Source organism: Protopterus annectens, chromosome 5.part1 (assembly GCF_019279795.1).
Source record: "Protopterus annectens isolate FY-2018-M chromosome 5.part1, PAN1.0, whole genome shotgun sequence".
Taxonomy (NCBI): domain Eukaryota; kingdom Metazoa; phylum Chordata; order Ceratodontiformes; family Protopteridae; genus Protopterus; species Protopterus annectens.
The window spans coordinates 307,000,157-307,026,743 of NC_056736.1; the positions used below are offsets into that span (position 1 = coordinate 307,000,157).

The 26,587-nt window shown below is 39.5% G+C and overlaps 1 protein-coding gene across 2 annotated transcripts in view; it reads left to right on the forward strand.

Annotated features, from left to right (window-relative positions):
- UGGT2 (UDP-glucose glycoprotein glucosyltransferase 2) overlaps window positions 1-26,587 on the forward strand; it is a 4,352,373-nt gene that overhangs the window by 1,576,768 nt on the left and 2,749,018 nt on the right. For both annotated transcript variants that reach the window (XM_044072987.1, XM_044072988.1), the window contains exon 16: window positions 15,885-16,020. In XM_044072987.1, the coding sequence (XP_043928922.1) occupies window positions 15,885-16,020 (136 nt within the window). The remainder of the gene's footprint in view (window positions 1-15,884; window positions 16,021-26,587) is intronic.

The window sequence follows — 26,587 nt, forward strand, 5'->3', positions numbered from 1 at the left end:
CAGCATTTGTCATGACTTCAGTCAACATGCCATATTAGAAAGGAAGAATAAGCTAATGTTCAAGGGTTTGTTGAAAAACCCTTTTTCTGAAGCTATTTCAGGCCATGAGTCTACAAAATCCTCTTCTTCAACTGTATCCGATAAACCAAAAAAGACTCCTCCATTAGCTCTGAAGGTATCATTTTAGCCGTCACTAAAGAAGGGAAAACTGTCTGCTCCATTAAGTACTGAGCAGAAGAGAGTCTGATCCAAAGGTTCCTCAGAGTGCTTAGTGCTTTCTGCTCCAACAACCCCTGCTCTGACCCTGACTCAGATCCGTGACCAGTCTCCCTTAGTTGAACCAATTGCTTCTAGGTTGACTTCCCCAATATTGGCTAAATCTAGGTCTCTTACCCTATCTACCCTACGGCTTGAAGCCATCGAAGTCTGCCCTGGTAGCTTTTCTTCCTCCTCTGACCCAACCTTTGAGTTCGGAGACAGAAGTTTCCAATGTCCGGAATGTGTCTGTGTTGAATGATAGACATCCATTGTCATCTGCTCTGAGTTCCTCTGCTTGTTTGGAGCAGCAAGACTCTAGGAGCTGTAGCTCTCTGGTCAGCCCTGAGGTTAGAGATCCAACCATTTTTTTCTTCAGATCAGACCCTGCTTCTTGCAGCATTGACTTGGATGAACTCGGCTCCTACCTCTGCCTTGGACTTCTGGTTTGGTTCCAGGGAGTTCTTCTGATCAGGGGCAGGGAGGCTTTGATACTATTAGGAGAGCTTTGACTGCTTCTCAGTCTCAGACTGTCCTCTCAGGATCTTCCTCCCCTTCCCTGCCAGTGCCTTCGACCTCTGTTTTACCCCACCCACAGGGACAGCAGGGCCAAAAGCCTCAGGACGTTCCTCAGGGGACCCCCCCTTCTGAAACTTCCCCAGTTTATCACATTGAGGATGCCCCTTGGAAGAGGACTTGTAAGAGGAAATATCTAGACTCCTCGGAGGAGTCCATCACTTCAGATACTGATCTCAAGGAAGCCGAAGGGTCCCTACAGTCACCTTCTGCAGATGTCTTGCTTGGAGACATCTTGGAAATCCTTAAACAGAGAGGTGGCTGGCAGTCCAGCTCCCCTTCAGAGGACTCGCTATACCTGATGGCTTTCGGGTACCACCCTTCCACCTCCTGGGTGACCCCTCCTTCCGATGTGTTTATTGATTTAATCTCTCAGAAGGCTTGGGAAACCCCAGATGCCATAGATCCTATTCCTAGGAGGCCAAATAAATGCATCACATCACCATCTGACAAGAATTTTCTTTCAAAGGGGGTAGCTGTGGATGCCATTGTCATGATGGTGACCACCAGAAAGGAACTTTTTGAAACCAGTTCCACTATCCACCCTCCTAACAAGGACTCTAGGATGATGGAGAGATAGGAAGCACGTCTTCTCTTCAGCAGGCTTTACTCTACTTGCTGAATTATCTTTACGAGACTTAAGAGGGATTTGCTAAAAGAGTTGACAGTTACGCTACAAGGAGCTGTAGCTGAGGAGATCACAAAGTAGCCTCTCAGTTCACCACTCTAAATTCAGTTAATTCCTCCATGAGACTGATTTCATATGCAGCAGATGGAGCAAGTATAGCAGCAGGTTCAGGTGTCTCTTTTAGGAGTCAGGCCTGGATGCGACTTGGCGATTTCCCGGAGCCTTTCAAGTTTTCCTTTGTGAACGACCCCTTTGATGGCTCATCTCTTTTTGGACCGAAAGTGTAAGGAGGAGTCAGTTTTTCTACTCCAACCAGCCCCTATCCTAAAGGTCAGAAAGGTAGCAGAAAGATGTGGTTCAGAAACTCTCAATGGTTTTTCCAGGACACACATGGTGAAAATTCCCCCAGAGGCAGAGCAGGAAACAATAATGTAAGATTCTGCCCTTGCAGCAGGGAAGGCCCACAAAACGAGGCCTCTAGAGGCACCTTCTTTGGCAAGGCCTTTCAGCGCTTCTGAATGGAGGCCAAATTGTCCGCCTTTGGAGGCAATCGTGGGTTGGCTGTCTCTGCACCCACAGGTCTGGCAAGAGATTACAAATGACAACTGAGTGCAGCAAATAATATCCAGAGGTTATTTCATCCCCTTCCCCGAAACAAAAAAAAAAATCCCAGATGTGCCACCCAATTGAAGGGATCAAGCAATCAAACAAATTCAAAACTTGCTAAACAAAAGAGTCATCCAAGAAGTCTGCACAGAACAACAAGGATTCGTAGCTTACTCAAGATTTTTTTTAGTACCAAAGAAAACGGGACTGGAGACCCATTCTGGATCTCAGCAGCCCAAACAAGTTGATAAAAAGGCAAGTTTCGAATGGTCACTTTGCAGTCTATTCTTCTCTTTCTGGGAAAAGACAATTGAATGTGCTCGATAGAGCTCCAGGATGTGTACTACCATAAAAAAAAGGACAGATGGTCCAGAAGACATCTGCGCTTCAGGCTGGGAGCCAGTCATTATCAGTTTTGAGTCCTTCCCTTTGGTCTCACTACACCCCAGGAGTGTTCATCAGATACATCGTAGTGGTTGTAGCTCACTTGAGACGTTTAGGATTCAGAGTGTTTCCATACTTAGATGACTAGCTGCTAACCACCATGACCAGGCCTCAACTCATAAGGGCAAGAGAACCTACCGTATGCCTTTGCTGATACCTAGGAATCACCATAAATTATGAAAAATCAGCTCTAGAACCTTGTCAAAATTTGGTTTTCATAGGAGCTTATCTAGATACAAGAAAAAATTATAGCGAATCTTCCATTCAACAGGATAACGTCATTGTGAAATCAGGTGAAAGTACTGATTTGCAAGAAAAGAGCATCTGCAAAATTAGTACTACAGGGCTTGGGAACAATGGCAGCTTCAGTAATATTAGGCCACTAGCCTGCCTGCACATGCGAATACTGCACTGGTTGTTGTCGACCCAATGGTCCTTTTTAGAACTTCCAGAGTCTCATAAGATCTTGATTACAGATTCATGCAAGAAGGATCTTTAATGGTGAATCCATTCCGATCAAGTCAATCTAGATCATTAATTTGTACCCAGTCAGCCCCAAGCCATGGTGACCACGGATGCCTCCCAGATGGGGGGGGCATTGTCTGGGAAGGACAGTAAAGGGCACTTGGTCCCCTTACAAGGCCCATCTGCATATAAATATTCTAGACATGAGAGCAGTGCTCCTTGCATTGCAAGCCATTCAAGACTCTCTCAATCTGGGAACAATAGCTTTTCAGTCAGACAACATGTCGGTGGTCTGGTATATCAACAAACAAAGAGGAACCAGATCTTACTGCCTTTGTCGGGAAGCCCTCAGAGTTTGGCAATGGGCGATATCTTCCAACCACTTTCTGATAGCAAAGCACATTCTGGGGAAATCCAGTGTCATGGCAGACAAGTTGTGTAGGACAATCTTGATGCCCACGAGTGGTCTGTCAAACAAGACATCGCAGAAAGAATTTTCCAGAAATGGGACCAGCCTTGCTGCAACCTCTTTGCTTCCCTATTAAACAACAAATGCAGCAGCTACTTTGCCCTAATTCCCCCTCAGGGGGATACCCCGAGAGATGCTCTTGTTCACGATTGGCCCCGAGTACTGCTTTATGCTTATCCCCCAACACCCCTGATTGCTAAATTGTTACAGAAAGCAAGCATGTTGAAAAGAAAAGTCATCCTCATTGTCCCTTACTGGCCCCGGCAGATTTGGTTCTCTTTCCTTTGACCTCGTGTTCTGGAAGAACTATGGATACTGGACTCAGTGCCAGACCTCCGCTCACATCCGGAGAAAAAGGTTCATCCTGACTTGCAGAATCTCAAGCTGACAGCGTGGCCGCTCCAATTCCAGTGATAGCCAGGCATCCTCTACTTTTGTCCCCAACTCAACATATTTTACTTTCCTCATAAAATTTCCACACATAAACTTTATAGAAACAAATGGAAAAGGTTTGTTGCGTGGGCTGCAGAGAATAATGTTGACCCTTTTACTTCTCTTCATTTTATTTTTGATTGTTTGGCAAAACTCTTTAGTGAAGGTGCTGCAGCAACTATGAGGGTTCAATTGGCTGCTATTTCCAGTTTTCATGTAGAGGAAAATGGCTCTTCAATTATGGCACACAAGTTTTTTTTTAAAAAAGGAACCTTGATGTTAAGACCTCCTAATAAAAATCCATCTCCTGCTTGGGATCTAAATTTTGTACTGTTTCATATTATTCATTCTCCTTTTGAGACTTCAGCCAATTGTTATCTAAATTTTTTGTCATGGAAAACTATTTTTCTAGTGGCTATTACTTCAGCAAGAAGAGTTTCCAAATTGCAGGCCTTATCAGCTAATCCTCTTTATTTGGTGTCTCATAAGGACTAAGTTTCTGTTTGTATTAATCCTTTTTTTCCTTCCTAAAGAAGTATCTGACAATAACCTAAACCAGTCAATTGAACTACCAGTATTTTTCCCAAATTTCCAAAATAAAGGAGAGTATATGTTACATTTATTGGATGTTCACAATTACATTTCTACTTGCACAGAACTAAAGATTTTAGAAAGTCAGAACAATTATTGATTTCTTTTCCAGAAACAAGAAAAAGTTTACCGGTATCCAAGGTTACCTTATCTAAGTGGCTTTCTGATTGCATTACCTTTATTTATACTTCCCAGAATAAACGGCTACATGAACCTGTGAGAGCCCATTCTACTAGAGCTGTTGCTACTTTTCAGAGTTTCTGGCTAGAGTCTCTATAGACAGCATTTGTGCAGAAGCTATATGGTCAAACGCCCATACTTTTATTACTCATTACAAACTAGATTTGGTCTCAAGGAGAAGAGCTTCCTTTGGATCTATGGTGCTGAGGAATATTCTTCCATGAGCCACCCAGGATTCAGGTTGCTAGGGACACTGTCCCATATGTGTGAATAAAGGCGAGATTGACAACATCACATAAAGAAGTTATGTACTTACCATAACGTTCCATGTGTGTTGTCCATCTCCGCTTTTATTCTCACAACCTTCCCACCAACCCCTGTCCTAGTCTCCTAGAACGGGTAATCTTCCTGGACTCATTGGCTTCAGAACATGGGTTACAGTAACATAGTTCTTACCACTATTTTTGTTTTATATATACTGTTTATGGTTCTTTTTGACAAACAAGATCTGAGGTTATGGAGAGGTACATTCTGGGAAGGGAAGGGTGCCTGAGTGCTTGGTTGAAGTCCACAAGCTTTTGTATAAGGCTGAGATGGATCAGATCTGACCCCATATGTGAGAATAAAGGCTGAGATAGACAACACACACATGGAACATTATGGTAAGTACGTAACTTATTTTTCTTTACCTGTCCCCTTCCAGCTTTCATAATCCACCATTAATGAATATCCTACTGTCCTGCAACTTCATTTCCTTCTTGCTACATCCCTCCTACCCGACATCTATAATGTAGATTTCTGTTCTTAATTATGCTACTGTTTAGCTTAACCTCTATTCTTCTCCACCTACTGTGCCATCTTTCATCCTACCATAAGTCAATAATATCTCACAACATCTCTCTAACTCTCTCACAGCTACCTATCCATACTTCTTTACACTTTCCACACATTGCACCAACCTATTTAAAATTGTCTGTCACCTTTATTCCAAATATAGGCTGATGAATTGCACTTCAGCTCACCATAACAAAATTCAGTGGAAAAATCCTCTCCAAAAAACAAGTATGCGTAACTCCCTGATATACTAAAATCCTTCTAGGAGGAGATATACACACTAATCCTGGCCCAACTTCTCTAACCCAACAAGAGCTAGTCCCCAAACTTGGTGATCTAATTTTTGCTGCAATAAATATTAAAAGTATAAGAAATTAAATGGCCAAACTACATGCCTGGCTTACCCAATATAAGCATGATGTTCTCGCAGTAACTGAAACGTGGCTCACTTCCAGCATAAACAACTCTGAAGTTATACCTCCTGGCTATATCATCATCCATAATGACAGTGTAAAGAGGAAAGGTGGTGATATTTGTGCACCCCACCACTGACCCAGTAATCAAGGAGCCTCAATCCTCACAACTGGCAACAGTGTGGAGGATGTACATACTGGGGAGGATGACAAATTACACACACAGTATTTCCAGATGCAGTTCTCTGCATCAAGTGCAATTTCCCTTAAGAGCACACAGAGACTGCAGTCCGTCTGGGGCTGGTTTCTCCCTCTTTCTCCAGCTCCCCAATAAGACGCCCCACTGGCACAGCTATAGAGTTGATATCTCAGTAGAGTGACCAAGCTAAGACCTCCAGCACCCTCTCTGTCCAACCAGTGCTTCATGTCCCTGCCCAAGTAGCTGACGCACACACACTCTTTGAGATTTGATTTATATATAAACACACACACACACACATGGGAAAGGCTGGAGCAGGTTTACTAGCTATGCCCCCTTTTGCCCAGACGATAAGGTAGTTATTACTGCCACCAGCCATCTCCTTTAAGGCCCTTAACAAAGGGTGCCCAATCTTACTGTGTAATGTTACTATTAATCCAAATGATAGCTTGACCAAGAGCAAGGCTATTAGCATGAGCACAGTATCACCGAGTAAATATGCAAGTACTCTTAGAACTTAAATATGTCTCACAAATATCAGTCACAATGATAGGTTTAAATACATTTACTAATAAATAATAAAAGAACAAGAAAGTACTCAGTAAATAATCACAGTTATATCACAGTTCAAAATCACAGGACATATCTAAAACAACGTTGTAGGACAGTCTCAAATAAATAAAGAAAATAGCTAAGCTATACTTCACTATATTCCTGACTGAATCTAGGATAAATTACTGTACCCTAGTTAACTTACTTCCAGAGCAAGGCAAGTGTGGTGAATGGATCTAATAGCTGATGTTGTTGGTCCAAGTCAGAATACTCTCTCTCTCTCTCTCTCTCTCTCAGAGACTCCACAAATTAAGGTTAGCTTGCAGGATGACATCACTTCTTGTCATCTGACTTTAGTTCCCAAGCTAAACCCCCTTTGCTAGAAATTGCCAGCATCATCTACTTGTGAAAAATACATAGCCCTCAGATCTTTGCAGCTGCTGGAAGACATAAAACAATAAAGCACTTACAAGAAAATGCAGAAGGCTCCCTGGATTTAGCCATCCTGTCTCCTTGATGCATTGAAACCATCTTTTATGGCACATTTATAAAATAATGTAATTTCAACTATTTTTCTGAAGTTTTGCAAGTTAACCTTCTGTGTTCCAGTTTCCACAGTTAACATATATACATGTATACAGTTACAATAGTGTGTGTACATTTCTGTTCTTTTCCAGTAGGGTACACTGTGGACACATCTTTAGGCTCAGTACTTTACAAAGCTTTTCAACAAATACCTCTGTACGAGCAGTTTAATATACAGACAACATACAGTTATAATACATTTGTAACACAGGCATTTGAATCATGTTGATATTCACAAATGACATAACCATTTACAAAATTCCAGAGAGCTGTGCAAGCAGTATCTCCCTTTTGTTACACTTCTATATAAATCATGTTAATATTCACAAATTACATATAATTACTTATAAAATTCCAGATAGCCTGGCTGGCAGTATCTCCTTTTGTCACAGTATTGCTTTAATATTTCCCAATACCTACCACATCTCCCCTTACAGCAAACCAACAACAATATTCAGTTCAGCAGAGCTTCTTATTGGTTTCTTCAAAATAAGCAACTATAAACAAATATGTATTACTGTCCATTATATCCCTCCTGGTGACAATACAGCTATACTGGAAGATATCCTGCATTGGATATTCATAACATTTCCACAAGAAAACATAACTAGGTGATGTCAGTGTCATTTGGTTGGATATAAACTTTAACTCCCTTACATCTAGCATGAACTTGTATGGTTTCACACAACTAATTAATAGTCCCACACATTACAGCAAGACTTCAAATTCTGTATTAGACTGGATCCTAGTATCAGACCCTAGCAAATGCTCCACCACAGGTAGAATGTCAGACTCTGTCAGTGATCTTCTCCCAGTCTGTATGACTAGACATCTCACACATCCAGTTAAACAGCATATTTATAAAAAAATGTGTAATCTTTCCAAGTTTAACCCAGAAATGTTCATTACTACACTATCATATATTAACTGGAATTTCCTAACAATCCTTCCTTTAGATGATGCTGCAATTGATTTCAATACAACTTTTCTAAATATCCTAAATAGCCTTGGACCTCCTAGGAGGAAGAGACCAAAAATAAACAATGCCATTTGGCAATACAAAAAAAGTCGAATGCTAATGCAGGATAGAGAGAAAGCATGGAAAGAATGGTAGAAATATAAAACACCTCAATATCTTGAAAAGTTCAGAATGCTTCACAATCGTATTAAAAAGCAAATAAATGAAGACAAACTATACTATAATAACTTTCGGAATAATGCTAAGCACAACCATGAACATTTTTGATCATCCACTAAAGGTCTTACATCCTGGCCAAAAGTTATGTCCAAACCCCCTCTCCCCATAACTAACCACTTCAGTATTTGATCTCTTTTAGAATTATTGTTGTACAGTAGACACCTTTGTAAATAGACACCTTTGTAAATAGCTGTTTGTTTCTTTTTAATATTTTCTTGTATATTGATTTTTTCTCTAGTTATGTTGTTTGTCTTTTCAGCTTTTCCCGGTTAGGGATTGCCACAGTGGAAGTCCGGTCCCACTAATGATTGGCAGTCGATTTTTTTTATGGTGCCGGGTTGCCAGCCCGACGCCCAACTTTCAGCGAAGGCACGCCCATTCACGCACATCTTTCGGAGGCCACTCGACCACAGGGAGGACACGCAGACTCTACACAGAAGGCACTCCAGCCAAGAACTGAACAGGAGAACCTCTTGCTGTGAGGCAACAGCGCTACCACTGTACCATGTAATTTTACATATTTCTAATGTATATTGCTGTGTACAACTTCAAATTTTTAATAACAATTGAAACTGCAATACAGTTCAGCTTTTATTTTATAAACAGCATCTTTAACCAGGAATTTCTCAACAGCCACATATCACCACATCCTCTTTCACCTTCTAACCTGTGCCCACATCCTATGTAAAACTACTCTTAAACTTAAACCGTGCTCTTCCTCAACTTATGACCTTCTAAGCAAGTGCCTAAAAATTGCAGCCAGTAGCATTGCCTATCCTGTCTCAATCCTTGTAAAGAGGTCAGTCCAGGAATCCCATGTTCCCTGTCTCTAGAAAAATTCACACATTATCCTTATACACAAAGGAGGAAATTCAACAAACATTAGTAACTTTATACCAATAGCAATCTTGTCTCCTTTCGCTGAAATGCTTGAAAAATGTATTCAAAAACAATTGCTAGAATATCTCCTGCTGGAAGACCTCCTGTCCCTTACACATCATGGCTTCTGTCTTTCCCGTAGTATGAGCACTGCCTTTCTAACCTATATAGATACTGTCAATAAAGCTACAAATAATGTCAGACTAGTATTTTCCTTATTTATAGTCTTGTGTAAAGCCTTTGACATAGTCACAGCAGATTTCTACTTCAGATGTCCTCACTAGGTGTCTGTCTACCCACTCTTCTGTGGCTCAGAAGCTACCTGTCCAATAGGTATCATAAAATGGCACTCCACACTCTCTCCTTACCCACCCAGTCACCAACAGTGTGCCACAAGGCTATATCCTTGGTCTCCTCCTCTTTAACATATTCACCAACACCCTGCATACTTCTATACAACAGGCCAGCCTGATACAATACACAGATGATTTCACTCCCATTTGAACATCTGACAACATGGTACACCTCAAAAAAAAATTATTTGGGAACTTTTAACAGCTGCTGAAACATGGCTTCATAACTCACAACTCATGTTCATCCCAAAAAATACCAAGCTAATACTTTTCTCCCCAAATCCCTCTCTCATAAAAAACAAAATTTAAAGTCCTGTGTCTTGATAATACAACCATTGAACACACTTCTCATAGCAAACTATTAGGGGTGATAGTGGATGATAATTTTACATTCAGCCTTCATATACAAATTTGCATAAGAAAAACTCATCATAAACTAAGGATGCTTTACAGAGCCAAAAACATTCTCATTGATTCAACTGAAACTACACTTGCCACTACTTATCTCCTCCACACTCTTCTTTGTGGCGCTCCCATCCTTATTAACCTCAAGGCTTCACAAAAATTAAAATTTAAACAATGCTGTAACAAAGTTGCTAAATTTGCAGCAGCATTTACCCCTTTCAGAAACCACCACTGTATAACATTGAAAAGCCTAAATTGGTTAAAACTGCCATATCAACCAACATATACACAACTTCTTACCACCTATAAAAGTGTCCAGCATCCTTCTGCCCGTAGCACTAAAAATCATTTTACACAACTGTGTTCTCAGTCCGTCATTGCAGTACAGTAACCAAAAACTCCTGTCTATAAACCTAGCAAATTGGCTAGGCATTGTCTGTATTCGTACATTGTTGCTAAGGCCTGCAACACCATACCTGTATCTATTTGGTCTATAACTCCCCTCCCATCTTTCAAAACCATCCTGAAAGACTTCCTAGCTAAAATCTGCCTCTGTTCTTGCTCAAAACCAGGATAAACTATATCCCTAAATGTGAACAAGTATCTTTCCATTCCCTATACCTCCTTACTCTCCCTTTATCACTTACGTCCGCACTGCTATCTAATTCTCTTCCCTGACTTTCTTTCTAAATATGCCATAAGCCTGTTTTCCCCCACTTCATATTGAAATTCCTATTTATATTAGACTAACTTATCTAAATATTAAATGATTGCCATATACCTTGTATCAGTTTAACCAATGTATTTGTATTATGCCTATAATGTGTTGTTATAATTTCAACTTCAGATGTTTGTGTTTTATTTTTGAAGATTGTAAAATTATTGTTCTTAAAATGTTTTCGAATAATTTGGAATTTCTCACCTCACGCCTCCAGTGAAAAGGGACTTCCCCCAATCAAATGTCAATAAATAAATAATAAATAAATGCATGTGTTACTGCCTGCAATATTTTTATAGTTAGCTAGCTACCCCCAATAAGGCAGATAGGGTGTATAGAGTTCCTCAGTCTTACATTTTTATACACCCTTCTGAAACCTGACCCGGCAGCTGTAGCTTTAGTTGATCCCACTGCTGCTAAACGCAATTCTAATCCTACTCTTTCTGATAAGGATGGAGAAAGTAAAGTATGGTAAAAAATTTATACTCTGCAACTTTGATTTTCATAATTTTAAATTGTCAGGTTCATATGTTAACATTTGTTCTGACGAATTTTTAAAAGTATTAAGAATGTTTTATCTGATGTTTCATCTTATGAAGAAAAATCTACTTTAAATAATTTAGTTTTTTCTACTGTACAAGTCACTACTCATTGCATGCAGTGTATCTATGGCTCAGTTGACACTTCTTCCATGGCTATGGCTGCAGGTACTATTTTGAGGAAGTTTGCCTGCCTGCATTCTCAGAACCTCCCTGATTATGTTAAACATGAGATTTTAAATTCCCTTTTGGGTGAGGATTTAATTGTTGGCCCCTCTGCTGCAGAGGTGATCAGAAAGTGTGATGAAAGGGGTAAGCTGACCCAGGGAAGATTTTTCAGCCCTCCCCTTCCAAATTTTCTAAGGGATTCTATTAACTACTTATTCAGTTTTGGCAAAAAGCAGAATAGCCAGTCTCAACAAAACACAGGAAGACAGATGTTTAAGAGGGGAATGGCAAGGGGGTTTTAAAACAAAGTCTTGAACCTCCCCAAAACAAGGACAGTCCAATAAGTCTGAATGATTATTCAAGAGACATTGTTACCCCCCCCTCCCACCCTTGCCCCTTTTTTCTTCCAAAAAGTCTGAATCTCCATTTTTCTCCTTGGCAATAGATAGTTTCCGATAACCAAGGTTACAGTTTACAACAAATGGGTTCTGAAGTCCATTCACCAAGGTTACAGATAGCAGGTTGCAGGAAATTCCTCCTGTCCAGAAGGTAGTTCCTCATCCTCCAGATCAGACTGGTTTGTTTCTACTGGTTCCTCTTCACATGCTATCCCAAGGAGTGATAGCGACAGTTCCTACTTCCTAGATGGGGAAGGATTTTTATTCAATATGTTCTTAGTGCCAAAGAAAGAAAATGCTTGGGGACCAGTTCTAGATCTTTCTTTCCTTAAACCTGTTTACGATCAGGCCCAAATTCAGGATATCACTTCACAACATGTTACCTCCTCTTTCAAGTTTCCTGACAACATTCGACTTAAAAAAAAAAAAAAAAAGATGCTTATCGTCACACTCCTATTCATCTAGACTTCAGTGGTTTCTTAAGGTTTTGTGTGTCTGGATCACATTATCAGTTCTCCGTCTTACCCTTTGGACTGTCCAGTGCACCAAGAGTGTTCACAAGGTGTCTCTTTCCAGTTGTAGCTCATTGCAGCCTGCAGGGTATTCACATTTTTGTATATTTAGATGACTTACTTACCTTTGCAGAGTCTTTTTACAAAGTGTCAGGAGTCTCTCTCTCTCAAGTGAGAAATATCTTACACAAGCTGGGATTCCAAAAGAACATTCAAAAGTCTTTCTTGACTGCTTCACACATGATTGTATTCCTGGGGTATCAGCTAGATACCACAGTTCAAAGAGCCTTTCTTCCACAGAAAAAAATAGATCTTTGTCTAGATCTTTTTCCAAGGTTTTGTACTCAAACTTTGGTTACTGAGAGAGAATACTTCAGGATTTTGGGTTTCATGGCTTCTGTAATTCTCATGATAGCCCTGGTAAAACTCTACATGAGAAAGATACAGTGGTATCTGAAGTCTATTTGGTCCCAGCACCAACATTCTTTGTGTTCTCAAATCCCAGGTTTGTTGGAAGACAAATCATTTGATGGAGACAACAGATATCCTTAAATTCAGGTCTGTCCTTCTCCTTCCCTGTTCCAAAGCAGTCAGTCATCACAAACGCTTTGAACTCTGTTTGGGGAGCAGTTTCAGGAGTGATAAAAGTGCAGGGTGTGTGGGATACCAAGTGGTAGATGCAAGCACATAAGTATCAAAGAGATGCCTGTCCTAATCAAGGTACTCAATTCTGTGAAGCATCTTTGGTCCCCAGAACCTCTTCAAGTGGTTACAAACAGTATCACAGTCATGTGGTAATCAACAAGCAGTAGTGAACCAAGTTGTATGCCAATTCAATACTAGCCATCTTAGCTTGGGATCCAGCTTCACAGCACAGCCTCATGCTACAGGCATCCTACATTCCATCAGAGTGAAACTGTGTGACAGACAAGCTAAGCAGGAACAGGGCAAGCACTCACAGATGGAAAGCAGGTCGTGGTGGGTGTCTTACAAGATTTGATCCACTTGCATTCCTCAACTAGACGTCTTTGCCTCCTGTCTGAACCATCAGCTGGCAAGATTGTGTTCCAGGTCTCCATGCAAGAAAATCTGGAAAACAAATACCTTTTCCTTTCCTTGGACAGGAATGTTCCCATTTGCTTTTCAACCCCTTCCACTAATATCCTGGGTACTTCTGAATTTTCATAAGGAATCCCCCACAGTTAATCACCTGTTTACTGAGGACATTCTGTAGGTACTTATGGAGACAAGAAATCATTCTACTAGAAAATCATATATTAGCAAATGTGAAAGGTTTTGTAGTCAGTGTAAACAACATAACCAGCAACCATTCAGAGCTAGTTATTCTCTGTTTTTTTTTTCAATATTTGTAAGTTTCTATCCTATGCCATTTTTTATTCTCTGTTAAGGTTCATTTATTGGCAATTTCAGCCTGTCTCTCCATGCATTCTCCTCTTTCAGTGCAGTCTCATGTCAAAATGTTTGGAAGGGGGTTTTGCACAAGAGACCTCCAAGTAAACTGGTAGTACTCCTTGGAATCATAATTTTGTGCTAGAGAAGCTAACACTCGCTTCATTTGAACCAGCTACCTTGTCTGACTTGAGATTCTTAACATAGAAAACAATTTTACTGATTGCTCTGACCTTTGCAAGAAGAGTATCATGGTGAGTCAACCCTATCTCATTTTCCAAAGGGACAAGGTTTCTTTCAGAACTAATCTTTCTTTTATGCATAAATTGTGTCTGAGTTTACATTAAGCCAAACTATCCATCTCCCTGTTTTCTTTCCTGAACCTAAAAATGGGGGGGGGAGGCTATCCCATGCCTTGAATGTCAGCAGAAAATTCTCGTACTGTCTTGACAGAAGTAAATCCTTCAGATCTTCGGGTCAGTTGTTGATTTCTTGTTAAGAACCATTGTCAAAACAGACCCTTTTTTAATACTCAACATGACAAAGTTTTTCTAGGCAGGCCAAAGTCCTCTCTACCAGGACCTTGGCTTCATCTATGGCATTTTGGAACGGACTGAATTATAGAAGTATTCTAGAAGCTGCAGCATGGTCTTCTGTACATCTTTTTGCAAATTACTATAAACTTGATTCCTTCTCTGGGTCTGTATCAGGCCTTGCAAAGACAATTCTCCAGGGGCTTTTGGATTCTTCTCCTTCCACCTCCCAAATGTAGTAAACTAGGGTAATTTATCCATGTAGTTAAGGCAACTGCAGCAGTGATCAGTATGATCAGCATAATACAGTTGTGCAAGAAACTTACCATAACAGTAGATATTCAAATGATCACTGCTATAATAGCCCCTTCCTCCCTGCATACCCCATATTCTTTAGTGTGTTATTTATGCCAGGGTCTGATTATTTTCTTGTTCTTCCCACCATTGTCCTTTCAGGGCTCAGCCTCCTTGTCTCTCTTGGCTGGAAAGATCTTTAGGGCTTGGCGAATTAACTTATCTTTTAGTCAGCTAAGCTCAAGCTGCCTGACAGTTTGGTTGTGTGGGAATGTGCCGTGAAGCTTTGAAGGTGGCAGGCTGTTATAGCCTTGTCAGGGAACTATAATAGCTAAGGCTACTGCAGCAGTGATTATTTGACATCTCATCTTATGGTAAGTTTGCTTACAGAACTGTACTTTCCTCATTTTCTGGACTTAATGCATTTTGTTTGATGACCTGATTTGCATTTTATTTAGCTTTAACTTTATGATTAATTTCTGAACTGTTTTTTTTTTGGTGTTTGATGTGCCATCCCTGCTGGTTCTCTCCATTTCCGGGATCATGGTATTTAACTTGGCCTTTTTTATCTGTATGTTTTTCCTCATGCATACCAATCATCATGTCTTCAGTGACTGGGCTTCAGACCATACATTCCTCCTTATTGGGCATCATCAGCAAGATGAAGGCCATGTGGAAAGGCAGTCATCCAGACAGCCATGTGATTTATGCGCTTACTAGATTCACAACAATGAGGACTTGTAGGCTTTAACTATCCAGCAGGTGTGAGATATGCAACTAATGCCACCACTGTGGCCATTATGCAGTCTTCCTTGCAAAAACATATTCCTATACACCCACGGTGAAGGCTGCTCCATATGCAGCTTGGTGACCAAATGGATGATCATTGTGTCACTGACTATCCTTTGAGGGTTTGTGCCATAGAAGAGTCTGGGTCCATCCCTCCCCCTCAGTATAGGTATGTTTATCCTCCTCACACTTGCTGCAGTAGACACCCTATCTATTAATCTACTCTGGGTCCTGGTTCAGGTTTTTCCTCTCTATACCATTGGAGATGGGCTAACTTCAGCATTGATAACTGAATTTTTGTAAAGTCATGTTTTTTTTTTTCTTTCTTTGTCTTGGGAAGCAAATATACTGATGTATTTTAAAAAGTAAGATTTGCCACTTTTGGGGAAGTACATTTGTTAAGCCCTTTCTTCCTGTCTTTGAAAGTCACAATATTACTGTATTTTTTTCTTTTTTTAGAATTGGGTTCGTCTTTGTTGTTAATGATGAAGACGTTGTTGATGGAAACACTGATACAGGAGTAGCCCTTGTGAGAGTCTTTAATTTCATTACAGAAAAATCTGGCAGCTCCCATGCTTTTATCATCATAAGTGATGTGAGTATTTCAATTGATTTAGCCATGTTAAAATGAGGTCATGCATTTAGGAATGTTATTTTGCTTGAAGCAAGAGAGTTAGGTTAGTGGTCTGGTTATTACGCTTTTTAAAGATTTATTAATTAATAAAGCAAACATTTTGTAGAAAAAGTGTGTATTTTCTTTGTGCTTAGGAATACAGTACGTACATTTGTACTGTCAGTTTTCATGTGCAAGTTTGAATTTCAGAGAGGTTTATCCTCATTTAATTTTTACAAATATGTAATTTGCACTTCTAGTAACTGGTTCCTTGATGCAGATGAATGAAGCCCTGACATCTTGTGTTCAGTTAAGAGAGCAGACACTGAAGAAGCTAGCACGGGAGAAATGAGATTGAGTGGCTGGTCTCAGCAGTTCAATGATGAGGCAGGGGATACGCACTGCTCAGTTTAAGTCCATTAGCTGTATCTCAACATGGTGGAAAACTGGGTAATACTCTCAAGGACTGGTAATGTGGTAGGTATGTTTTTCCAAGGATTGATTAGGCAGCACTTTACTACTATTCTTATTCCTGTAAGTCCCTGTTACATAACTTTAGAAGTTTGAGGTAGATGTCATCCCAAATGTTGCTTTTGTCACAGTCACACCCATGTGAAATTAATATTTAAAAAACATCCTGTTTGTTCAAATAAAACATTGTTCTTCTAATGTTAAGGTCACATTTATAAAGGGACTGTAAAAGTTTGTTGAATTCCGCACATTGCTGTAGTCTTATTCCCAAGTATAATATACTTCTGTTTTGTAGCCATTTAACATTGGATGTGTTTAGAAGCTAAAAGCACATTGCCTGTATCGCTGATCATTTTCCTAATAGTGGGTTGAAGTAGTGAAAATTTTTTAACAGGATTTCTGGTGCAGTTTTTACCTCAGAAAATATGAAATAAATCAGGGTAAAATCTTAGACTGAACTTCTGTTTGTGGCACACAACTGAGTGAGGACAGTGAGGCAGTTCCTGGTTTCTGATGTGAGCTGATTTCATTAAGAGAAATGAAAAAAAAAATTTTGAAATACATGTCTGTTTCCATTAATTCTGTTTGTAAGAGGAGTAAAATCCCCTTTTTCCCTGCCAACTTCCAGCTTAAGATGGATGGAGGTTTAAGAGTAACAGTAGCCATCATTACAAACAGAATTAATTTGATATAGTAAAACACTGTCATGATTGCAAAATGCTGTGGGTACAAGGGTAGAGGTAGTACTACTTGTCTTCATTCTTCCTGTTGTGATTGGGGAGGAAGGATTAGGCTGCATATAAATAAATTCTAGGGAGGTAAAAGGTTGATAGGATGATGCTACACCAGGGGTTAAGCAGTCTTCCCTATTGGCAATATTCTGTTCTGTACAGATTTAGGTTCCTGGGATTTCCTGCAATGAGCATCTTTTCAGGACAGCAAGCTGGGCATTTGTGGCCTGGGGAAAAAGGGGGTTTCTGTAACTTGGTTGATGGTAATAGCACCATTGGATAACATATAGATGCATAACTTGTCAGATAGGTAAGTAGTGCTTCAGGATGCATGTAATGTAAACAGTGTAGTATTTAACTTAAGGAGGTGTAGCTACCAAAATGTACCCCTTTCATTGATATAGTTGTCGGCCTTAACATAAAACATTTCTTACTAGCAGTCTATGAGGCAGTTTCTGGAGAAGCATTTCTTTAATTCATTTTCAGTGTCATCTCTTCACATTAAATGTTTGTGGATTCTTTTTTTTATAAAATCTTAATTAATAAACAGTGATATTGGTACACATACATTAACTCATTCCCTGCAGTGGAGCTCTTGAAGTTTATACTCTAACTTCCAATGAACAGAGCCTCAGCGTTCAGATAAAATCAAATTGTTCTTACATTGCAAACAAATGCACACATCTCTGAAACTATAGAGGTTACTAAAGAAATGTAAACGTGAAACTCTTCAACACAAAGTATTTTATAGTGGTAGTATTCTTTAGATTCTAGGTCTTAAACTGGATTTTATAAGTTACTGTAAACATGGTAACTATTAAATTTATAATATGTTGTCAAGAATTTATAATATTTCACCAACCACTTAAGTTACACATACTATAAGAGGCATTTTGTTCATCTGGCTGAGAGCTTTCACATGAAGCTAAGATGTTCTGTCTGTGCTATGTGTTTGTCAAGATATTTAGAGAAACATGATTTTTGTGACAATAATATTAATATGAACAAATTAATGTATCTTTACCTGCACTAAACAGAGGTCATATATCATTGCAGATGTCCATCTATATCACTATTGCAGTATCCTAGGTAGAAGGGATGTCCCACCCAGGGCAGCCTGACACTCGCCCAGTATACCAAAGCCTAATGATCGCGTATGTGCCATATATCACACTTATGCTCCCCGTACAGAACACAGGGCTGACCGAAAGACAAGTTTGGGCAGAAATCTCTTCAGAACATTTCTGCTGCTGGAGAGTACGGTCCTCTGAAACTTTCGAAGATCGATGGTCAGTTTGTGCTTTCCTTTGCAGGGCAGATAAGTCCCCCTTTTGGGAGGATAAACCAAGTTGTATGCCATTTGCAGACTAGTCATCTTAGCTTGGGATCCAGCTTCACAGCACAATCTCACACTACAGGCATCCTACATTCTGTTAGAGCAAAACTGTGTGGCAGATAAGCTGAGAGGCACCTGGGCAGACCCTTGTGAATGGAAACTAGATCAGAGGGGGGTCATCCAGTATTTGATCCGTCTATTGGGAGTCCTCAAGTAGACCTGTTCGCCTCCTCTTTGAACAATCAAATAGCAAGATTCTGTTCCATGCAAGAAGACGTGGAAGACAGATGGACTGTTCCTGTATGCTTTTCCACTCTTTTCACTAATACCTAGGGTACCGTTGAAGATTCAGAAGATTGTGGTGACTCCCTTCTACCCCATGCAACATGGCTCTTTCTTCTTTTGGAAATGGCCAAGGGCAATTACCATGAGCTTCCTCAGAGACTGAATCTACTTATACAAGAACAGGGATGTTTGATACACTCTGACATCAGTCAACTTTATTTGACTGGCAAAATGGCAGGATCTTAATTCCTTTTAGGCAGCTATTTACTGAGGATGTGCTACAGGTACTAATGAAGGCAAGAGAGCCAGCTAGTTGGAAATCATATATTAGCAAATGGAAAACGTTTCCACTTGTTGCCAGCAGCATAACCAATACCCATTCAGTGCTAGCTGTTCTCTGTTTCTAGAGTATTTGTGAGAGTTACTATTCTATGGCCTTCCATTTTCATTTATCAAGGCTCATTTATTGGCCATTTCAACCTGTCTGCCATGGATCCTCCTCTTTCAGTGCAGCCTTGTGTCAAAATGTTCTTGAATGGGGTTTTGCATAAGAGGTCTCCAAGAAAATGGTGACCCTTCCCTGGGATGTCAGTTTTGTATTGAGACACTAGGACTTGCACCATTTCAGCTTGCTAATCTGGCTGACTTGATATTCTTAACATGGAAAGCAGTTTTCCTGATTGCCCTGACCTCTTCAAGAAGGGTATCTGAGTTAGAAGCTCTTATGGTAAGTCAACCCTATCTCATTATCCATAGGGACAGGGTTTCTTTGAGAACTAACCCTTCTTTTATACCTTAAGCCAAACTATCCATCTCCTCATTTCCTTTCCTGAATCTAAAAATGAGGGAGAAAGGATACCCCGTACCTTGGATGACCACAGACAGCTCAGATACTAATCTTGACAGAACTAAATCTCTTAGATCTTGGGATCAATTGTTCATTACAGCCTATTTCAAAATGGTTGTCTATGGCTACTACCTTTTGTTATATACTCGCCTTAACAAAACGGTGAAAGCCTACTCTACCTGGGCCTTAACTTCATTTATGGGTTTTTGGAAAGGGTTGGATGCTAGAAGTATTCTAGAAGCTGCTACTTGGTCCTCTGTGCATACTTTAACAAAGCACTGTAAACTTGATTCCTTCTCTAGATCCAGATCAAGTTTTGCTAGGATTATTCTCCAGGGGCTGCTGGACTCTACTCATTCCACCTTCCAAATGTAGTTGGTTAAGTTAATCTACCCATACAGCTAAGGCTACTTGCAGCAGTGTTCAGTATAATGAATGTAGTAAAGTTGTACAAGTTAAAGTTATTATAACAATAGATGTTCGAATGATCACTACTGCAGTAACTGCTCACTCCCTCCACCCTCCCCTTGTTTTTTGGTGTATTAGTGCAGGCGTTTATTCTTTTTTCATTCCTAGAATTGTCCTTTCAGAGCTCAGCCTCCCTCTGTCTGCTAGCAGGAAAGCTCTGAAGGGCTTCACACCCAAACTTGTTTTTTAGTCAGCTCAACTTGAGCTCTGTGACAGTTTAGGCACGTGGAAGATGTCCTGAAGCTTTGGAAGCTGTCTAGTTCTTATATCTTTGGCAGGATATATAACCAATGTAGCTAAGGATACTGCAGCAGTGATCATTTGAACATCTACTGTTATGGTAAGTTTAACTAATACAACAGTACGTTACTAATACAAGTCTTAGCTGCTTTTTCATGGCCAGGTATGAAGCATACACATCATGTGCCCTTTGAAATAACAAATCCTGATGTTCAAACCCAGTCCAATTGCTTATTTGTACTTTCATAAAATTAATACAGTCTTTTCCTTCCAGTTTCTCTGGTACAGCAGAAAATCTCAGGTTTTCCCTATGTACTCTGTCTTCTAACTCTACAATTATTTTAGAAACAGTTCTCTTTGAGAGTTTTTATTTATTTAGTTTATTTTACATTTGTTGACTGGGCTAGTCTAACGAGATACATGTCCATTTTCAGTAGAGGCCCAGGGAGATAAGCTCCAACACACACAATTACAATATAAAATGTTGCTACAGTATAAGAATATCACAGCTGGCATTAGTAAAAAATACAATACTTTAGCAAACTTAACACAAACACTAAAATAATTTTGTACATAAAAAGATGTTACTGTATACATTTATACATTGATTTAAGTTGCAAGATCATGGTCTCTCTGGTTCTTTAAGGAGAATTCTGGAGTTAGTACAGAAGAGTAAAAGGTGAGGGAGTATCCATTAGTATAAAGAAGATGAGCTAGTCAGGGTTAGTACAGGGGCATAACCAATGTGTTCTAAGATGTAGTTTTAGTTTATGTTTAAAAAGTGTTATTGAAGACAGTGATAAAAGTTCAGTGGGAAGTAGATTCCAGTGTTTTCCAACAGTGTTAGAGAAGAGAGAGTCTCCTGCCAAATTGTTGGATCTGCTTGTACAAACAAGTAGTTTTTTTGAGGAACGTAAGTTTTTAAGATTGTTGTAAGAGGTAATAAGGCTAGAGAGTACTGGAGTATTGGTAGGTTGATACAGGGTCTTATGGGCAATAGCAAGCTGGTGAAATTGAAGCTGATTTTGTAACTCTAGCCATCCTAGCTGTTTTAGATTAAGACAATGATGGGTTCTAAATGGAGTGCCAGTGGGAAATTTAGCAATATTATTGTAGGAGATTGCCAGTTTATTGAGGTTATTTTTTGAGAGATTAGTATATATAGGTGAAGCATAGAGGAGTATGGAGATTAAGTGAGTATGGGCTATACTGGTTCTGGCTAATGGTGTAAGGTAGGGTTTGATTCTATAGAGGGACCCCAATTTCTTGTTGACTGTTTTTATTGTGTTGTTAATATGAGTATCGAAGTTAAGGTTGCTATCTATTGTTATTCCTAAGAGTTTGGTGGTTGGGTCAGGAGATATGAGAGTGCCATTATTAGACATGCGTGTAAAATCTACTGGGGTGGACTTCCGGGTTGGAGTAAAAAGCAAAAGTTTTGTTTTTTGGGGGTTCAAGAGGAGGCAGTGGTGTAAAAGCCATTGTTCTACTGTATTGAATGCCTTTTGGGTTAGGGACTGTAGTTCAGATGGAGAAGTGGCTGAGCATATTATTGTGGAGTCGTCCGCGTATTGTATAGAGATAGCTTGAGGCTTTGCTGAGTGTAAGTCATTCATTCAGTCAAGCCTCATTCTCAGCCAGCCTCTCTGATTTTTGCAGGTTTTTCAGCTCATCTGAATAATTATTTAAAATTCCTTCTATTTAACAGCATTTTGTTTGACTATAAATTCCTTCAGTGTTTCAGTTATGTTAATCACCTCTAGGTGTTTTAGGTTTGTAAGTACTAAGTTAGTTGCAGGCCATTTTAAGCCTAGCTAGTTTCCCTTTTGGTGTTTGAAATAACCTATCCCATGTGATGTTAGATTGGCCTTACCCTTCCGTCCATCCATCCACAACCCATTTTTCCCATTTTTGCATGTGAGGTCGGGGTGTCACTTCACCAGTGACAATCATCTAGAGCCAAGCTTTACTCCACCGGGTGGCTAGCCCTGCCACGGTAGTTCTTCCACACCACATACTCGCATGCACGTTCACAACCATGGCCAATTTAGAGTGTCCACCTACTACATGGCTTTGAAATGTGGGAGGAAACCCATGCGACCACAGCGAGGACATGCCGACTCCACACAAAAAACACTCCTGCTGAGAATCGAACCAGGGAACCTCTTGCTGTGAAGCAACAGTGCTATCTGCTGTGTCACTGTGCCACCATTGGCCTTACCCATCCCATGGTCAATAATTTTATATTATCCTTGATGAGCATAACTTTGATCATACCATAGACAATTTGAGGAGACCCATGCAGGAGCTGTCTCTCTCCATTAGTAGTACAGGGGGAAGTGCTGTGGTAAATTTTCTGTTTCTCATCCATAGATCCTAATTGATTGTGAATATGGACAGGTATGAGCTTTGCTTTATATAGACAGATAGTCTGTTCCAGATCAGTGGTATCCCCTGTGAGTTTTACTTGTCCCTCCAAACCATTCTGTTGGTGGTGCAGAAGAGATTTAGATCCCTAGATGTGCAGTAAATCCATTAGTATTGGTTCACAGAATGCCTTGTATACTAAACAAGTGTCACTTCTTAACAGTCTGTATGATTCAGATTATAGTGACAGGGCTTTTAGTTACTCCACGTAGGACATATTGTTTAGGTATTGTATCCTTGTGGTAAGTTCTGGTTGTTGCATGTGTCTGGACAGACACATGACAAAGGGGGCATTATACTGTATGACTGGCTTAATGAGAGGGAGTAAAAGAGAATAATGGCATCCCTAGATCTGGACACAACCTTTGTTTATATGCTGTGCAATATAAAGAACTATCTTATGACAAAGGACACATGGTGGTCAAAAGTTAGGCTACTGTCCACAGAGGTTCCAAAATCCCTAACAAATGGGTCAACTCTTAGGGGTGTATTGTCACTGGGATAGTTCCTGAGGTAGACGGTTTCCCAAAAGATACAGTAATGCAGTTTTTGGCATTTAGTTTCAAGTCATGAGTCTGACACCAGTTATTTATTTGGGACAAACCTTCCTGCAGGATGGGTAAGTCATTGGGGATTCATTTGACTGCTCCTAGCTTGCATTCATCTGCAAACTTAAAGTCAGCCAGAGTACATTGGTTTTGGCTTTGACTTAAGAGAAGTACACGCCAAATAGCACTGAGCTCCCAGGACAAAACCATGGCAGACTGCACTGGTGACTGGTCCCTTTGTGGAGGAAATGTATCCTATTTTGACTTCCTCCATCCTATCTCTGAGCCAGTTGGTAATCCAGCAGGTGACATATGGGTTTTATTACCCATTTATTTAGCATTTCTACTTTGCCTAAGTGTTTGGGGTTGTGTTAAAAGCTTTGTCCTAGTTGAGTTATGCAGTGTGTATCATTTTGCCTTCATGCATTGCTTTGATGATCTTTTCAGAAAAGTCCACCCAATTGAGTAAGCATGACCTGCCGCTGACAAATCCAAACTGAGATGTGTTTGGTGTTTCCTTATGCCTCTGTTGTTTAGTGTTTCCATAGCTTTGCATATGAGGCTAGTCAGACTTGTAGGTCTGTAATTACCTGGGTCTGTGGAACGCCCTCCTTTATGCAGGGGGGAATGACTGTAGCTGTTCTCTATTCCCTAGGTACAAAACCTGTATGGATTCTAAGTTTGAATAGTGTTGTTACTGTTGTGGCTAAATCATGTTTTATGCTATTTAAGATGCAAACAAGGATATTGCTAGAACCCATCGATCCAGTACTTTTAGTTTTTAATATCAATTTAGGACTTGATTTTGGATGAAAGCTGGAGGCAAATTAGTTTCAGATATATCTTGAGGCAGAGAAGAGTAAAGTTAGAGCTAAATTTATTGGCCAGTAGGGCCAATAATTTGATTTATTTTCCTTCAAATTGCTGTAAGCCATCTCTTATATCCTCTCCTATGTCAAAGCTGAGCCTTGACTTGCTTTTTGCAGAATAGCTGTAAGATTCTTCCCAGCTAGTGGTTTCTCTTCTCCTTTTCTGGTTAACTTTCTATTACTTTCTCCAGATTTCTTCTTTGCTGACATCCGTGCACTCCAGTTTCCAGCCAGTAACAGAATTTTATCCATTTAGGTAGGTTTCACTGTTTTTTTCTTCACAATTGTAGTATTCACACTGGGAGAGCTCTGTTCAACTGTTAATCATTTTTAAGCCATCTTGGAAGTCCTCTTCCCTTTGTTACTCTTTTGTATTTTTTTTTCTTATAGCTTTGTTTCTTGGCTCCGAATTCATTTGCTACTTTTATGCTGGAATCTCGTCATGTGCAGGACTGTTCTGTTAAAATGTGTTTTCCTGCACTGTGAAGTTTAGAAACAGGTGCTGACACCAATAAAACTTTAGATGAGTTCTGGCAGGCCAAATAAGTACAGATGAGGAGACCCATATGTTATGATGGGAACTCCAAGAAGTGAAAGACATATAGTGGCAAGCAGTAATGCTCCCACCACCATTATTTTTAAGCTGGCAAGCAGTAATGCTCCTACCACCATCATTTTTAAGCTGGCTTAGATCTAATGCTTGTTGCATCTTAATAATATTTTGGTGCCAAGTGCCAGGAACTGAAAAACATATTTAACCTAAATGCTTCCCCACCCCGTTTGTTTTTCTTAAGTTGGTTTAGCTGAAAGTATCCTTGCCTTTATTTAATTTGGGTTTCTCTTGTAATTGCTGTGCATGTTTTACTTCTATTTTAATGCACTTTTATATTCAAGTAGTGTTTTTCTTCTGTGTACTTGATCTTAAAATTTACTTCTTAGGTCAAGCACATCCTGACAGTCTTTCTTTGCAGTTGTATGTGTTTATAATTCAAGTCCAACTCAGAATGGCTCTTTTCTCTTGCTATGGTGACTGTTTCTGTTTTATGCTATTCAGTTTCTGACTTTTTGTCTCTTCATGTTCTGTTTGTGGAGTTTATGCTTTCATTTTATTCAGGATATATTTTATACTGTATTGGATGCATTTTGTTGTTTTTTAATCAGGTAATATAGTTAAAATTTTGTTTTAGTGCTTTTAGTACTGTAAAGTATTTTTAATTTGTGCTACAGCCATAATTCTGGTTTTGCTATATTTCTTTTTCATTATTTTTATGCAGACTTTTTAATGTATTGCAGTTGAGAAGGGGTATCTCTGGTGTTTGATGTTGCTTTATTGCTTTACTAGTTTATTTTGTTTAGTTTTGTTTTTAGAGTATTTCTGAGTTGGCAATATTTCTTTCCTAAATGACTTTTAAGATGGTGGCAATTTGCTGGATTTTGAAGTCTATGAAGGAGTACTGTGATTGAATGTGGTGTCCGGGTGGCCTGCTGTAGTTGTTTCACACGCATGGAACAGATTTGATACACAGGTAGCTAATAATTTTCTATTCCAATTTTGTAAGTTGTTACAAAGTACTGCATACAGTTTTAGATCAGAAACAAAAGCCTTGCAATTCTGAGAAACATGCAGAAAAGGAAGAGGAAACCCCGACCCACAGCTTCATAAACTTAAGGGCACGAAGATGATCACAGATCCTCCTGCTTTGATTATGATGTAGGAGTCTGTATGTTCACTTTGATGGACTGATTTGATGTGTATAAATGACAGGAGGTTTTGTGTTGAGTTAATGAGTAGCTGGTGAGGCTATTTACATGAACAAACTCAGAGGACTACTACTGTATTGCCCAAAGAGTTTTTCCCTACTGCTTTCCTAGAGGACAGTTTTCCTTTCTCACTACTTTGGAAGGAATACACCTTTGTTTACAAAACCTTTCACTTTGAGAGCAGATGATTTATGCTGCTAGTATTAGATTATACCTTAAGTAATGTAAAATGCTATGAAGTTGTATGTACTGCGGTTATCTTTTAATTAATAAACACTTTAATTTGAAGTTATTAAAAGCAGTTTAACCTTTTTTTCTAACACTAAAACCAGGTATTTCATCTTCAACTTCTAATGCTTCGATTACTGAAAGTAGGTTTATTGAAAATCCAAGTACTGTAACCTATAAAGATAACAATGTTTGATGGTTATAATTAGATGTTATTTTTTGTTACTATTTGATATAGAGCTAGATTTCTATTTTCCAGTATTCTGTTTCAGACTTCCATCTTTTGTGACGTGCAAGGCCATTGCATGTTTTCCTCGTTAAGTACTAGTTTACTGTTT